This window comes from Telopea speciosissima, chromosome 5, assembly GCF_018873765.1.
Source record: "Telopea speciosissima isolate NSW1024214 ecotype Mountain lineage chromosome 5, Tspe_v1, whole genome shotgun sequence".
In the NCBI taxonomy this organism is placed as follows: domain Eukaryota; kingdom Viridiplantae; phylum Streptophyta; class Magnoliopsida; order Proteales; family Proteaceae; genus Telopea; species Telopea speciosissima.
Genome location: NC_057920.1, coordinates 58,879,896 through 58,897,876, shown reverse-complemented (window position 1 = coordinate 58,897,876; position 17,981 = coordinate 58,879,896). Strand labels below are relative to the sequence as shown.

Here is a 17,981-nt window from a genome sequence, read left to right as displayed (position 1 = left end):
CTGGGCTTTAGGATCCACGTGACTGCCTAATGTTCTTTTTCCAACCTTGTGGCAAGATATTATTGGCACAAGGGGTACACTTTTCCAAACATTGCAAAACATCTATTTTTCCATATGGACAAATGGTATGTCGATTTTACCCGTTAGAGAGAACATGGTCTAAGATTAGACATGTGCCAAATTTCATAATCTAATTTTAACCCTCTTGTTTATTTGGTATGATTTCCGTGTATGTTCATGTATGTGTACAAATTGGGGCAAGAACATACAATTTAGATAGGAAAAACTATATAAATGAGCATCTCAGATCTATCTTGTAACTTCCAACAAATATTGCAAGTGGTTAATGAAATTTTCCTTTCCTTATCCTCTAAAGAGAGAAACTTAAAGAAAAGGCCAGTTTTATGATTTTTTTAAAATATTTTTCAGTTTATAGATATTATTTATAAAATATATGTTACATACAAAGTAAACTATTTGTTGTTCAATAAATTAAACATTTTTTAGATTTTTTTTATTTATAGGATAGTGATTGGGTATGATGTATGGTGCGGAATGTTGGGTAGTTAAGAAGCATCATATAAATAAACTCAGTGTAATGGAGATGAAGATGTTGAGATGGATGAGTGACAAAGCTAAAAAATATAAAGTAAGGAATGATTACTTTAGAGCTTGCTTGGACGTAGCTTTGATGCATGATAAACTACGAAAAAGTAGTTTAAGGTGGTATACTGGTATGACAATGTTCAATGGAAGCCTTTGGATGTTTTAATACGAATGAATGATTTGATTCAGATTGAAAAAACTAAAAGAGCCAGAGGCAAACCTCAAAAGACCTTAAGAGAAGTGATGAAGAAAGACATACATAACTTAGGCCTTGTTTCAAGTATGACCTCGAATAGATCTAATTTATAAACAAAAACAGACGTACCCAGTGCACGATGCTCCCACCACTGCGGGGTTTGGGCAGGGTCATGATGTATGCAGCCTTACCCATGCACCACTTGGTCAAAATGAAGCAACTTTACCATTGCACCAAGGCCCTTTCTCAAATAGATCTATTTGAAGGGAAAAATTATTTAGTTGGAATGAAGCTGAGTTGTTGTTGGTATATACGATATGGACGCACGTTCCCTGTTCGAGAGTGCATCTAGGCATAGGCTGCGCCTAGACACATGGGACGGGGTTTGGGTCATTCAGGAGGGCAGGCCGATCATTTCGTCTATCCACCATTGGTCTAGCCATGTATGCTCTCCCATTGGCCTAGATATTGGTATAGAGACCAGGCGATCAAGCAAAGATCTCATGCCCCTTAATTTATATAAAATTCCAACATGAACCATAAGCAATTTTGCCCTTTATAGACTTGTTGATATTGGTTCTAAGAGATTCTCTATTTGATTGCCTTCCTTAGAGCAAACCTTTTCGTTTCGTTTCGAGAAAGCAATCACACAACTGATTACTTGGCAATTCTGCTTGTATCTCTTAGAATTCCTCTACCTTCTTTGCAAATAAGGACATTCCTTAAGATCTTTGCCGTATTATTTGGGAGGACAAAACTAGTTTTCTACTTTTTCGTCTGTATTTTTTTTTTTTTTTAGTTTGTGATGGGAAAGGGTGAGATGATTTGATTTCAAGTTGAGAGTGATTACTTCCCCATAGGTTGGGGTGACGCGTATTATGTCCCCCTTTGTTCTTGTTGGTTTTATATCTTAAAAAAATTTAGGGGCTTTCTCGAATCCCAATTAATATTCAGGCTTAAAAAAAAAAAAAAACCATAAGCATTTTGAATATCTGAAATAAAGATGAGCCCAAGACAAAATTTGGGTTTTGGTTAAGGATTCAAAACGCGGAATCGGAGATTGGATCAGATTCTGCGGGAATTGATTCTAAAAAACCCTAGAAATCAGCCCTTAGATCTAATAACTCAGTGATTTTACGGTTTTGGACCAAGAATCGGCCATATCAAATCAGTTGGAATTGGGATTGGTCATGGCCAATTCGATCCAAATCAGCCAGTTTACCTAATCTGATTCCGATTTTTGAAACGATGGTTCTGGTTAAAGTGCCAATGGGAATTGATTGGTCTGGGGTGATTCAGGGTTGAGAGCCATTCATCCATCCAAGCCAGTATCTCCTGAAAATGGTTCTCATGTAATTCAAAAATTGGAAACAAATCAGCCGAATTAGTTGATTCAGATTGGAAATGGCAGAGGCAGATCTTGATTCTGGCTGATTCGATTGGAAATGGCAGAGGCCGCATTAGTTGATTCAGATCAGCTGGATTATGATTGATTCTTAACCGATTTCAGCTGATCTAGAATAGAATTGAATCAAAATCGGCTGGACCCGATTCGGTTAGACTGCCAATTGTTTGTTTTTTTAAGTTGAAACTCTCAGGTTCTTGTATGAGAACCATTCTCGTACGGGTCTGAGCCGCATAGAGGGGATCAGTCTATTGGACCCACCTCCCTTGGATTCCATCTGTATGGCTCAAGGCGTACGAGAATGGTTCTCGTATAAGAACTTGAGCTTCACTCCAAGGAGTCTGGCTTAGGTTCTCGTAGGAGAACCATTCTAGTACAGTAGCTGCATAGATGGAATCCAAGGGAGGTGGGTTTTTGTACAAGTTTGAGCTGCACAGATGGAATTAGATTGTGAGACACACCTCCCTTGGATTCGATCTGTGGGGCTCAGGCTGTACAAGAATGAACGAGAACCTGAGCTGCACTCCGAAAAGCATACCCTACGTGCCCAGTGTAGAGAACTTTATCCCATTAGATATTCATTCTATTAATTTAATTAAGTACTATTTCGATTTTTATCAAGTACATAATAAATTATGAGAAACATTCATGGCCTCATGCGCCCATGCGGAGACAATAGACCACATTGTAGGTAGGAATGTAGGATGCAACTAAAAGTCTAAAATCATGTGGATGTTAAACCTCAAAGTTTTATCTTCACATGTCAAATTTTGAGCCTAAAAACATTGGCAAATTAGAAGAATAAAAAATCGACAAATCTAAGGCTCTCCTTTTTATTCATTTTCTCTTCCCTCCAATGCGAGGAATCAATCACAAGTTTATTTTATTTTTATAAATACCCCTCTTCACATGTACGTGTAGGTATACGTACATGTTGAGGAATAGAACTAAAACCATTTGCTTCTTTAATTATCGAATTTATCGAATTAAGGATACTGATTTGGTTGGTTCGGCATCCGTGATTCTTGAATTATTTCAGTAAAATTCCATAGATGCTCTTTTGATTTCCGTAACAAAACTAAAAACATCATCATGATCATGGAAGAAGAACTCGATCGAAACCTATCCAAACCACTGAGTTAACTCAGTTTCGTAGGTTTTCAAAACGAATTGAAAGATGAATTTATAAAATTCATAGTTTCGATCATATTTAAATAGTCTCAACACTTATACCCATCGAAACTTGGAAAAACTTGACCCAAAACTAGGACTGACAGGTATTTATGCTAAAAATTAGGACAGACATTTATTTATGCCTAATATCGTTTAAGTAAATGTTTTTGTATTTGTATTTCAATTACTTAAGATATTATTCATAAATAGCAAATATCCCCTATTTGAATCCAATAAAAATAGTTTTAAAAAATCAAATTTCAAAAAGAAAAAAAAAAAAATCAACTCCCTAATTCAAGAACAAAAATTAGATTTTCAACGGTAAGAACAATTTTCTAATTTCAACGGTAAAAACAATTTTCAACTTTCAAATGCTAGGATTTTTCTCAAATATAAAAATTTCATAAATCTTAATGTAATAAAACATTACTAAAATCCAAAAGTTTGATAAAATATTTATTTGTTTTGATGTCCAAAATAAATATTTTCATTTAAAACGATTTTGATAGCATTCGCATACACCAAATTAACTTTGACCGGTATATAACTCTTTCAATGTAAATCATATTTAAATAATCTTAGATTTGTTAAAAAACTTTGTTGGAAAACTTTCACACAAATTCAAGATTGTTTAAATCTGATTTATATTGAAGAAGTTATGTTCCGATCAAACCTTATTCAATACCATGTCCAAGAACACTATACAGTATCAAACTTGGATCAAAACCACTAGTATTATTTTTACTGTTCTCTATGTGAAACTAATGCATGGATTGAGTTTAAAATATTAAAGATAGGCACCAACATAAGAATCAATACACAAAAACAACTTATTGGTCTTGAAACCAAGGTTTGAGTTAGCCTGGAGAAAGTCCTAGGTTTCAACCCAGATATGATCGAAACAGGAACTTGATTTTTAACTGGTCGAAACCTAGTGGAAACCCGAATTTTAGAACCTTGATCACGATACAGTTCACAGTCGAATGATTGAATCAACCCAACTTTTCCGACTGTCACCTGTTGAGTTTAGAGCAAACCACGTCAGCTCCAATTTCTCGCCGTTCACAGTTCATCAATCTTTTTTTCTGTTGGAAACAAAGTTGTTCGGCACTTGAGCTTCAGATTCGTGGATGAAAATCGATCGACAGGTCACCATTAAATTGGTTTCGCTCTCTAGTCTCTGTTTCTAACTCTCACCATTTGGAGTAGTGAATCATCCATCAATGTTAATTAAGAAAAGCCCAGTTGAAGTTGGTTGTTGTCTTCCATCGTCACTGTCTCCTTAATTTCCTGAATCATCTTCAATACTTGCCACATAGTGGGCCTCTGTTCTGGCGAAGTCTGGCCACAAGTGGCAGCCAATTCGGTGAGCATAGCCAGCCGGTTCTCTTCCCCACCGTCTTCTTCCCTCGTCGAACTTACCCATATATGAAGCTCCGTCGGCATCAGCAAGGGATGCTGAGACGGGGGTTTCCCTGTAAGAAGCTCCAGCAAGAGAACGCCGAAGGCGTAAACATCGGATTTCGGTGTGGCCCCTCGTGTTGACTTGCGGGTCTCAGGTGCTCTGTACCCGGTGAGGTCGACGTCGTCGTCTCCAAGCACGGCGAGGCAGTAATCGGTGAGACAGGCCTCGAATTCAGGGCCGAGAAGGACGTTGGAGGACTTGAGGTTGCCGTGGACCAGTCTGGATGCTTGGTGTATGTATGCCAGTCCCTGTGCAACATCCTCTGCTATCTTCAAGCACGAAGTCCAGTGCAGCGGCTTCGCCCTCGTTGATCTCGAACCTGCTCGCATGCGGAAACCCAAATAAAGAAAGCAAATTTTCCCCAAATTAAGAAGTAAACCCAGATAATGAGACGGGAAGCATCGCCACCGAGTGAAATCGCTCGATTCGGCGGAAGCGAGTCACCTAGGCATATAGCAGAGCAGGGAAGCTTACCGTGGATGAGGGAGAAGAGGCTGCCGTTGGGTTGGTATTCATAGATGAGAAGTCTCTCTTCTTTGGCCTGGAAATAAGCTTTGAGAGGGACCAGATTAGGGTGGCGAAGCCCGCCGACCGATTCCATGTGCTGTTCGAACGTCTCTGAGCTCGTAATTGCTGTCTTCGCAGCGTCCAATCGCTTGACACTCACAATCAGTTGGTTATCAAGCACAGCCTTGTAAGTCGTCCCAATCGTTCCTCTACCAAGCATCTCTGCCGAAGCCCTCATCAGCTGCTCCAGAGTATAGGCATGCGGCTCCCCTGCACAGAACATCAAGCACCCGCTCTTAGCAACTTGCATCTCGCGCATCTTCTTCACCTTCGCCTCCAGTTCGTTCTGTTCTTCCACCCGCATTACTGCAGCTGCATCAGCCGTAGCAGCGGCATCCAACGCTATTGTCGGTGTCGACACCTTCTGCTTCGATCGCTTCTTTACCGCCGCTAAGAAGCAAATCAGAGATCCAACGAGAACCAGGATCGCAATCGAGAACCCAACGATTACGGTCGTGCGCTTGTGCTCCCCTCGTGATGTCGGAGGCAGTACCAGCCCTTGAACCTGCTCGTTCTGCCCAACTGCCGTTGGCGGCGGCCCAAGCACCGGGGGCCCAAAAAAGGGCAGATGCGGCCGGCATTCTTGGTGCACGATCTGGCCGCAGAGCTCAGGATTAGCTGAAAAAGAGTTGTGGAAGCGCGAGAGTGTGATAGTGACGGGGACGGCACCAGTGAGGTTGTTGGAGGAGACATTGAAGATTTGGAGAGATGACTGGTTCAGTGGAGGGACGGAACCGTAGAACCGGTTGTTATCGAGGCGGAGATAGTACAACCGGTCGAGAGTGGTCAAGCCGAGGGGAAGAGCTCCAGTAAGGTTGTTGGAGGAGAGATCGAGGGTTCGTAGACGGTGGAGAGAGAGGATTGAAGGAGGGAAGAAACCCGAGAAGGAGTTGTGGTCGAGGAAAAGGGTCTTCAGGTTAGCGAGGTCGGAGAGATCGGGGATGGAACCTGAAAGGGAGTTGTTCTGAAGGCTGAGAACTCTGAGCTGATCAAGACGATTCAATGTGTTGGGGGCGAAGGAACCAGAAAGCCCGAAACCTTCGAGGACGAGACGAACAACTCTGCCTTGAGCACATTTGACGCCAGGCCATTGGCAGTGACCCACGCGCTTACTAAACAAGAAGGGAAGCTTTTCTTCCAAATCAGCCTTCGATTTGAAGGCTAGAAGAGCTTGAGCATCAGATGGAAGTTCAAATTTCTTCACAATCGGAATCGATACCACCACCGTAGAAGCTACTAAGATGGTTAGCAGTGAGATTAAAATAATAGAAGTGAAGGAAACGGGAGATGAAGACATCATTTAGGTTCTGCTTCTATTACCCTCTTTTGCTGCATTCGTTTTGCTCTCTCTCTCTCTCTCTGGTAAGTAGCAGAAACCATCTATGGTCTTCAAATCTTCAATCCATGGTCAGGAACTCAGGAGAGTGAGCTCAGTAGCTCAGTGTGGGTAGTGGGGAGAGAGAGAGAAAGGGATAATGCGACAAGCAGCTGTCGCACTGCAAGCACAGTACGACACAGTCAGCAGTCACATGAAGAAGGCCAGGACACAGGAGGTGAAAAAGGTAAAATGAGAGAGAGAGAGAGAGAGAGAGAGAGAGAGAGACTGCGAGACCGTGAAGGTGGGGGGGGGGGAATTTTGATGTGTACCCACCACCAACATTTGTAGTCTTTCGTATTATAATGTACACCGCGCAGATTTCGAAAGTGAAGTGAAAATGATTCTAGGATATCGCGCTTCACGTGTGAGAATATGGCTATCGAGTTGGATTGGAATATGTGTGTTGGTGGAGCCCATCATTCATTCGGATGGATTCAAAGAGACGATTGGTCTCACATGGTACCGGTATCATGGAATCAGTGGTACTTGTAGTACTTTTTATGTTTTACAGAGTGGTAACTGTAATAGTTAAACTAATTACTTACTAATACAGGTAAAAAATGCCGGTAGCATGGATTTGAAAAATCATCCCTGGGGGAAATTTCTAACTTTATCCCATAATTATTCCTATTCCACTATTGAACTCCCCACTCTTTTGTGATGGAGCACGGGGTGGAATGCCAGGAGACAAGACATTGGATGATCCGCAATATTCCACATCGCTCTAATCATAATCACTATTCATACAAAAACGTGTTTAAAATCCATTTAAAACCCTATTTTTGTTTTTTTTTTCACGTTTTAAACATTTATTGCGGTATGCATCTCAAATTAGGGATGTAAATGGATAATCAAAAATTCCAATTTGATCCTCATTCGTATCTGTTTAGGGATATCCATATTCGTTTAGAGATATCAGGAAAAAATTTGAATACTTCGATAAAAATCCGTCTTGAAAAAAATCCGAATATTTAATAATATAAATTTAAATAAATAATGATCTTGAGGGTTTTTGAAGAATCGATAGGTTCTAGAATATGAGGAAAAGAGAATCATGATCTAAGAGATATGGATTGAAAGTAAATTATATCCGCTAGGAAGAGGAAGGTCCAGGTTAAACAAGGCAGAGATGTAAACGGATGGTTGAAAATCCGAATTCGATCCACATCCGAATTTATTTAGAGGTATCCATATTCAATTAGGGAATATTCGAATCAGATCCGATCCGTATCCGTTTACAAGCCTATCTCAAATGAACGGAAAAAGAACACATATTTTTATCTTCAATGTTTTACATGTATATTAAATGTGTTCATGTTTGTTTGAAATTAAAAAATGCCATGTGTATTCTATGTGCAGTTCAGCTATATAGAATATATACCGATAAAAGAGCATAAGATTCCTACTTTCATGTGAGACTTGTTCTAATTAATATATAATCATATTGAATCAATTACTTATGTTGAAATAGTCCCTATGCAAAAACTACAATCCTTTTCATTTCATGTTTTTTCCTTAACTATTATTATTTTTCATGAAATTTATAATGGATTGTGAAATATATATGAATTAATGTTGGATGTTATCATTGTTTTGAACATTAGATATATGTATTCTGGTAAAAACTCATTAATTTATATGAGTAAGCTAGGCTTTTTTAAAAAAAAAAAAAAAAAAAATCTACAGTTAAAACTCATTTCATCCATTTCCCTATTTTTCCCTTCTCTGTGTTTTTAACGTATCATTCAAAGTGTTGTGCCTTTTAAAACTGTGCCATTTGTTTCTCGGTTTTTTTTTTTTTTGTTCCGTTTTTGCTAACTATGGTCACAAACTCACTACAGTCAAGACGAGTTCTCCAAATCTCCAACAGCTTTGATCCAACTTACGTATAAGCCGCTAGTGGGTCTGCCTCTCATTCTCATTTTTAACATGGCAGCCCATGATCGATCTCTACCAATTTCTAATCGCTGATTTGATCTCCCTTTCAAGAATTTTTATCGTATACGATTCCCTGACCGATGCGGTTCCCTAGTGCCTCTCACAAGAGGAGGGTGGACCCCACTCGGGTAGAGTGTTCGGTCAAGTGCCCCGGGTGAGTCCTATCCCCCTCTTGTGAGACGAACTAGGGAACCGCACCGGTCAGGGAACCGTAGACGATAACGATTCTCCCTTTCAATGCCAGCCGTAGCCATTGTCTAGGGCAATGCCGCAACCTCAGGGTTTAGGCTTGTTTGATGAGCCACATCTACATGTACATATGGATCAGGAAAGACAGAGGAGGGATCTACATGAATGAGCAAGGGTGAAGGCAGAGGATGTGGATGATCAATTTGACGCACAGTGGAGATAATACTCTACGATCGTAAATACATGAGATTGCATACAAAGAACTGAACTTTCTAATAGATCAAATGAAACTTGAGGTTTCAAATCAATGGCAAGGAACCATTCAGTTGGCAATACCTTTCATGTATCAATTGAAATGATATGTGTCGATAGATAAAGATATAGATATAGTTGCATGTATCTAAACCAAATAAGGGTGAAGGGGGTAAGAAGAGAGTAGAGGGAAACCAAGAAAATTACCCACTCGACCCATTATTGTGATTTGAGATCTTAAAGGTGTGTTTGGTTGAAAGTGTCTGATGAGTCGGATTCTGATTTTGGATCAGCTTTTTACGAATCTGGTTCATGTGGAGTTGTATTCGAGAAAAAAAATTGTTTGGTTACCCTAAGCCTGTTAGATGAAATCCTTCTATAAAACTGTTACGTTATCTTGAGTCTGTCAGATGGAATCCTTCTGAATCCAACTGTAAAACTGTTTGGTTACCCTGAGTTTGTCAATTGGATTTTTCCTGAATCCATATAAAAAATTGTTTGGTTACCCAGAGATTCTACTTGAATATTGTTTGAAAAAATTATTTTAACCTTGTTTTTTTATAGAACATATGCATACATTTAATATGACTTTATAAAAAATAAGATAATAAAAAAAATTTAGATTAAAATTCTGATAAAAAAAAAAGTCTTTCTCAATTTTTCATGTATCCATACTAATTTAAAAATTAGCACTAAGTGGTGATATGTTACTTCAACAAAGCAACGCATAGCAATAGGTCACAACCAAGCAGGGAAGTACATACATATAATCTAAAATCCATATCCATCTTCAATTTAAGTACATATATATAACATTTTTGTCGTACTCTTTGTATGTTGCTCACATAATCTTGTTTGTATAGAAGATGATTTTTTTTATGTAAAACCACTTGGCTGATGCCCATCGAAGGATCAGGGTTACCTCTTGTGACACCTCATCATGTGATATAGAAAGTAAGAGTTGAATAAGACAGGAATGGATCTAGACTTCATGATATGATTCCTTCACTTAAGCCTTATTTGTACTCTGAATCAAAAAATGCATTCAGTTTTAATCCAGTTTAAGGGATTGATCCGGACCAAATGTGAAAGCAAGGGGTAATAATTTTCTTGGCAGTTCAGTTGGAAAACTTTTTTTATAGGTATAAGGGTATAGGAACAGATGGGCACAAGCTCAGATGCTCCTCTAGTCTTTGTGGAAAAAGAAAATTCAGAACATAACTGAAGTAAATTACCAAACTTATAATCCTATTTATCTAAAGGTAACGCTCTAAAACCTTAGCATTGCCACAGTTGAAGGAGAATGGAACAATTCCAATTGAGACTCTCACATCTTGTCCTTTCTCTTCCCCCCACACGAAAAAAATAAAATAAATAAATAAATAAAATAATAAAAAAATAAAATTACTTTCTTCAATAGAATACAATAGGTTCATTCCAGATCCACTTTTTACAAAATGGAATATTTTACAGCAATTGAATTGAAACAAGAGGAAACTGCAAGGCTAAAAAACATAAATACAATCTTAAATTCAATAAGAAAAACTAGAAACAACTTTTCCTAAAATGTTTGGAATGTTATTTTATCAAAAAATGGTTGGAAGCGCAAACAATTGCCACTTCTGGGGGGCACTGCCTCCATCATACGGGTATCCTTTTCTCAATCTTCCATTCTCCTAAATGGTCCTTGATATTAAATAAAAGGAACACAAAAATAAACACTAAGTCTAATATTTGATATTCCAGAAAATGTATTTCAACTCAAACAAATGAAACGTTTCTGAACCTGATCAAAACTACACATTTTACATCAGTTTGCAATTGTACTGAACTTGCTTGCCAATTTGCTTGGTAGACATGCTATGTCACAAATCTATAATAAATTCCTGGAACCAATGTGACTAAAATGTCCAACCTCTGCCCCAGGGCTAATGAGTCTTAAGGTCTCAGCCTAGACAGGTTCCATGAGAAATCAATAAAGCCGCACCTCATTAGCCTTGAGTTGTACATCTGGTAACCTAATCACAGCACGGCATTTCAACTTTCAAGCCTTCTAGGTACATAAATTTTCTCTCCAGGGGGATATCAAGATTTACAGAGTTGCCTCAAAGAAGGAACATCAGTGTTGCAAGACAAATAGCTACAGAAAAATTAGCCAAAAACTCAACGCCCAGATATACAGAATCCCTCCTTGCCCCAAGTTTGGCCAGCCAATTTTCCGAAGAATTAACCATCTCATCCTGCACAGGGATAAAATGACAGACAACTAGCTATGTCATCATCCATTGAAATAAAATGTTGGGCAGATAATATATTCCTCTAAACTGATGACTGAATTACCCTGAACAAGCTGCTTACCAGAAACCATAACCAACTATAGTTGTTTCCCTCCATCCCTGTTGCTCAATAAAATATCTGAACATGACAAGTCCAGTTAAATGGCTAGAAATAATTCTATTTACATTACAAGGTGAAGATAAGATATCTATTAAATCCTTGCTTGGTCTCTTTAGGTATGAAAGATTCCTGATCAATCAAAATCGTCTCTTTAAGTATGAAAGATTCCTGAACAATCATTAGTTTTCCATAAAGGAGCTAATCCTCATAATTATAACATTATTAATGCAAGAAAGTAAAAAAATATGCAAAGCTTTACAATGATTCAAAGACTACCCTGTTCTGCCCTTCACCACTCACCAAATCCACTTTGCTTAATGCTTATCCCCTACCAAAAGTTGGCTGTCATAATCAAATTACATCACAAAGTCTCATCTTATTCAGCTGGCCTCGCGTGCATGGAAATTGGAAAATTTCTTCATAACCTGCTTTGTCAATGAACCACTTTGGGTAGGATTTTTTTATTTAAATTTTTTTTGTGGGTTTCTTTATTGATTACCTCAACATATACACAAGGAAAGTCAGAACTCAGAACCAAGGTGTGGCCAATAACCCAACACAAAGTGATGGCTTTCACATTAAGAGCCACAAATCTATTGACTATAGCAACATCTAATGGATAAAGGTAAAGCAACAAGAATATTATAGTTCTCTATACTTGAAAAGGCTTCTTCCCTAACTGAGATCATCAACGGAAGAGAAAGAGAGAGTGGATTGTTGTCATACAACTCTTTTCTTTTGTTTCCATATCTAAGGAATCTCTCAGCAATAAAATAGCAATTGTATTAGCAATCACCCCTAATAAGCTCCAGAGGAAGGGCTTTTTGAAACAACACACCTACCAATTCACTCACAATCAACCTTCTAGATAGCTTTTTGTTAGTCTCTGCTACAAGTCACTCTCCATGAAATCAAGGTCTTATAGCTAACAAATGTTGTTTCATCCTATAGTGGACTATGGTTTCTAGTACAAAGGAAATGAAGAGAATGTGATATGATTCAACTTATATCTTTTCTTTGTCTTCCTCTTCTTTTTCTTAATTTTTTTTTTCTTTTCCTAGTAAAACAGTGGCTGAGGCCACAAAGACCTCAACAACCACACACACACACAATCAGAACCGTGGAAGGGGGAAAGGGGCTGGCTGGCATCCACAAGTAGCAAATGAGATCACACAAGTTTGTAATAATTCCAGAAAATTCCTACAAAAATCTTAATTAACCATCACATTCAAATAGAAAGGGGGGAAAATTTTACTGAAATGGAATAGAAAAAATTGGAAAACAACATCCATTAACAAAAGAGTGATGACTGAAAGGAACACCTGCTTCTAATAATATTCTTCCTCAGGTTATTGTTGTGCTTTATATGAAAAAATTAGAAGGAAACAAACTAAGCAACAAGTTTAATGATATTTGAATCATGTATTATTGTAAGTTGGCATGACATTGATTTACTGGGATATAATACATTTGATGAATTTTGAAGCCCTGTATGGGCAGATTCAATCAAATTTTGCTGTTGCCAATAAAAAAATTCCTCTTTCTTTTCATTTTTGGTATATATATATATATATTTTTGAGAGAAGAGGGTTTTCACCATACCAATACTTGATCTTGGTTTCCAAGGTACCACACAAAGGTTTTGACCATTGGAGCAACCAAGGGTATTCGTTGAAACTTGAAACCAATGGGAATTCAGGGAAAGAAACCTTAACATACAAATCTTACACTTCTTAAAAAAAAGGGACTGTTTAAATGACACCTCTATACACTCATATCAATATTCACATAACCAGCACAAGAAGCAAACAGAGTGTCGAAGGAACCCATGAAACTAAAATCAGAAATTGAAGAAAAAAAAATAAAAATCTAATAAAGTAGATCAATGTTTTCCGCTTTTGCTTTAGTTGTTTCAATGTTTTCCCTGCATAATAGAGAGTAGTAACTTCCTTTCAATAGCTATCCCACAAGGTCACTTTTAATAATTTGTTAGATATTACTCATAAGAATCAATTCTAAAATAGAGGAACAGGATAAATAAGTAGTGAGAAATTTGAGAACAACTATAAAAGCATAGTACGTACCTGTGTGGATTGTTTGTTTTAGTGAGCGTAAACTCTCCACATAGAAACTGAACTGTAGATATGGCATTTCCATTTGTTCACTATGCATAAATCCCTTGAAACTTGTGGTTTGGAGATGGTAATAACCTAAACCTGTCCAATGTGTCTCAATTATTAACTTTGTGTCTTCTACAATATCTCTTGGTGCGTAGTAGTGACAATCGCTTTTCCCCATTTGGTAGGTAGGGTGCAAGATGTTAAGATCAATACTGTATTCTTTCACCCAAGTACCACCAACGATATGATGATCATTACCATTCTCGAAGCAGTAGTAGTAGTCTTTGAACATCCATATGTCCATTTTGGAAGCTTTAGCATATGAAAGATACAGAGACCCTCTCAACTCAACCAATTGGAGTTCCGTAGATCCTAAAGGTCTAAGATCAGGACAACCTTCAGGATGTGGAACTAATCTGAATTCTTCGGTCTCAACATCGAATGCGATGATTGTATGATTAGGATCAATCATATCCCCATTGTAGAGCTCAGCATCAATCATAGGATCATAGTGGACCAGCCAGTGGATGGCTCCGTTAACAAAAGCTGGAGGACTTGAATAGCCAACATGGTATGGAGAATCCACCACGTCTCTCCAAGCCCAAGAAGAAGAAGAAGAAGAAGAGCCCAAGGTAAAGACTTGACATTTAGTCTTGAATGAAGCAGCCTCAAAGGGAATGTCTAATTCATCTTGTAAGAGGCCAAAGTCAGGGGCAACAAAACGAACTACTTTATACTCGTCAGTTGACTCAACATATCCGAAACTAATAAAAGAATCATCATTGGGTAAAGAAGTAGGTTTTGGCAATGTTATGAATTCATGTGTACTTGGATAACAAATATGATAAATATCATCGTCTTGAATGCAAACCAGATCGAAACGAGTAGGTAACACGGCGGGGATAGATCCTTCAAACTTGACCTCAAATCTGCTTATTGGATTCCCGCCTTCTCTGTCTGTAGATTTTAGGAAAACGGAGTACGGACCACTTTCACTTGAATCGGCTGGAGATGAAGAGAAGAAGAGAAGAGGTTGTTTTGATTTGGATTTGTGAGAATGGAATTGAATGAAATAAGGATCTTCAGAGATGAGATAAAGCCATCATTTACATACGCACCTGAATCTCAAGAGGGTCTTCACGGGTAGCCACGAAAGAACATTAATCAAAACATCTTCAATTTCAAACAGTGTTAGTGTTGTTGTTGTTGGACTATATCTCTTAATCATCTTCTCCCCGTCCATATTCATCAATCAATCAATCAATCAATCAATCAATCAAAAGTGTTAGTGTTGTTGTTGTTGGACTATATCTCTTAATCATCTTCTCCCTTCCATATTCATCAATCAATCAATCAATCAAGAATTGACACAGTACGTACCCGTGAAGAATTGACAGACTCACCGGAATTTTGCAATTGGGGCAAAAGGGGGAGAAGCGAAGCTCATAAAGAATTTAGTAACTTATAGGGTAAGGCAAGTAAGCCCTTTTAAGGTAAGAGTTTGAGTTTTAGTAATATACATATGGGGCTGGTTCAACAATGAATCTCTCCAGAATATATGTTGGTCTAGTTTTGCCTTTCTCTATTTAAAAGAAGGATTTTCGGCCAGCTTTGGGGAGTTAGTTAATATAGGTGATGAGGTGGCAAAGTATAAAAAAATTAAAAATAAAAACAGAAGAAGGGATTTGGATCCTTTCCATACCGGGGTGGCTGGGATCTGCCTGTGAGGTTTTTCCATCTGTCAAGTGTATTGGAGAGGATCCAAGGGCTAGTCTCTCTCATGTGCTCTCCCAATTACACTTTTTCTTCAATTCTTTCTTAATTAAAAACAATCTTTTGCCAATAAACACAGATATCATCGGTGCAAAGATTAACTATGGTGGAGGGCTCTAAGCCTCTAAGTAACAATACAACAAGGGTGTGGTGTACAAGTGCATGAGGCTCCCGCCAATGCGGGGTCTCAGGAGGGTCATAATATACGCTGTTTTACCTTTGTTTCATAGAGAGGCTGTTTCCAGACTCGAACCACCAATAAAAACTAAACAAATATAGAGTAAAATATCCTATGCCAGCTTACCAATCCAGATCTTTCAACTAAATATCCAATATTGGAAATAAGCCCCAAGACACTTATAATCATAAAAATGAAATTGATTCGATAGTTAGATCACTCAGTACGATCGAATTATTATAGCAATAGGACACCACTTTCACACAATTGATTGTGCAAACAAACGTATGAACAAGATCAACATCTCCAAAACTGATGCAAGCCCGAAATTGGAAACAGACCAAGTGGAAACCCAATTCAATCAACGGTTTAAGTTAAATTCAGTTCAGAACCAACCCAGATGATTCATTACCCTTTTACTAGGCTTACTAGGCTTAATGGGTTCCATATTAAGTAGTAGAGCAAGGGCTGGACACTCTTCATCAATTACTTTATTAATTAAGAAGGATATGACTAAACCGTATGGACTTGTTTATCTTTTCAATTGGATTTCCTACTTTATTTGTGCTTCCTATTTTATTGGAGTTGAGTTAACAAATTTAATTCCTACTTATTAGGATTTATTCCTCTCTTTAGTTTGCTTAGGATTTTATTTCTATTAGGAAAAAATTACATTGCCACCCCTTGAGGTTTGTATTAAATATAGAGTGACCTCTTGTGTTTTTAAATCATACAGCCGCACCCCCCGAGTTCCCACTCCGTTAGTTAGGTGTTACGTTGTTAGTTAAGTTTTTCCTCAAATGACTAATACACCCCTGGGTGTGAGCTTACCATTTTTCCCATAGGACATCCCTAATCCCTTAATGAAGGTGTTTTTCCATATTTACCCCCATTTGTTTGACACACTAAATTTTTTTTTTCCAATTTTACACATAAAATAAACTTAATGGGACCAACCCGATCACCATCCCTTCTCCTCCTCCTCCTCCTCCTTATTCTTCTTCCTCCTCTGCAACCCCACTGGCCCCACCATCTGCTGCAACCCAACCCCACCATGTCCCACCCTCTCGTCTCCCCCCTCCCTCTGTTCCTACCCCAACCCAAAAAAAAAATTTTACTCTGTTTGTCTCTTCTTCAGATCTTTCTCTTTTTCCCCTTCTGCCTTTGTATTGAACCCTCCGAAGCTTCAACCTTGGAGAGTTTTAATGCTCTCCTTTTGGTGTTGTATCCTAAGCTGCGCGGCTCCTTTATATATATGAAGTTTCTGGTTCTGGGTTTTGGAAATGGCAAAGCCTTTTAAAAAGATCCATCAAAAGTCAAAAACAGTTCTCATCCCTTGCAACTTTAATGTCTTCCAGGAACTCTCTTGCTCTATCTCCCTCTCCGAGTGTCTTTGGCCTGCTGCCACATGAATCTTAATTGAAAATGTATCTATAATTTTTCTTTACACATTCAACAAATCCATTTTGGGTTTTGAAAACCCAGGACACCCTTGCACTGATAATTAATCTGTTATGCTAGTGCACGACTTTTCCCTACCTAAAACCCTAAACCATTCCCTTCCTTTCTTCCAATGGAAAACCTCGAAACGGGTCCCTGACCCTCACTAGTTTTTCAATCTCAAACTCCCACAAGAATGGAGACTCTTCGATGCAAACCCCTTAGATCTATCCCTGTTAATTCTGATTGTGATTGGAATTGATCCCAATAACTCTAGAATTGACCCTTAGATCTAAAAATAGGGTTTCAGTGTTTGAATCGGTCATAATGGATGGGCTGGAATTGGGATCGGTTCCTGGCTTTATTTATTGGTGGCTTGTCTTTGACCTGTTGTGTAAGGGAAGGCCATGGATCAAGTAATTTCTCTGCTCCATTTTTGAATTCCTTTCCGCCCCAAAATCCATATCTGAATTGGTTTTTGTATTTAGTATACTTCTTGGTCATTGGGTGGATCTTCTTAATGGATTCTGAGTTGTGAATAGATGTTGGATGCAATTTGATCAGTTGTGAGGAAGGAACTTGCAAATCTTCTAGTAACTTCTTTCTCAGCTTGAGTGTGAATGCAATCCTGGATGGAAGAAGATTCAGAATGGTTCTCTGTTACTTAAAAAAATAATGTTTCAGTATTAATTCTTACAATTCACGATTTCAGCCAAGGGTGGTATCCCTGATTTTACTTTGATATTTCTTCAAGATGCTGAACCTGTTCTCCATCTTTAATGTGTTGCATAGAGAGGAATGTTTGCTCCTCTTTTTTCAATAGCTGAATCTGGTATTCCTGTCGAATTGGGTTGTCCGTGTAAGGAAAGAGGGAGGGGGGAGACGGGAAGGTGGGACGTGGTGG

At 38.3% G+C, this 17,981-nt stretch overlaps 1 protein-coding gene across 1 annotated transcript; it reads right to left on the bottom strand.

The window, feature by feature from the left end:
* Positions 1-4,531: 4,531 nt before the first annotated feature.
* LOC122662620 (probable inactive receptor kinase At5g67200) lies at positions 4,532-6,734 on the bottom strand. Its single transcript, XM_043858303.1, has 2 exons — positions 5,320-6,734; positions 4,532-5,164 (listed from the first exon to the last, which is right to left on the bottom strand). Exons 1-2 carry the CDS (start codon positions 6,710-6,712, stop codon positions 4,611-4,613), a joined length of 1,947 nt encoding a protein of 648 aa, XP_043714238.1. The 5' UTR covers positions 6,713-6,734; the 3' UTR covers positions 4,532-4,610.
* Between the last annotated feature and the right edge of the window lie 11,247 nt (positions 6,735-17,981).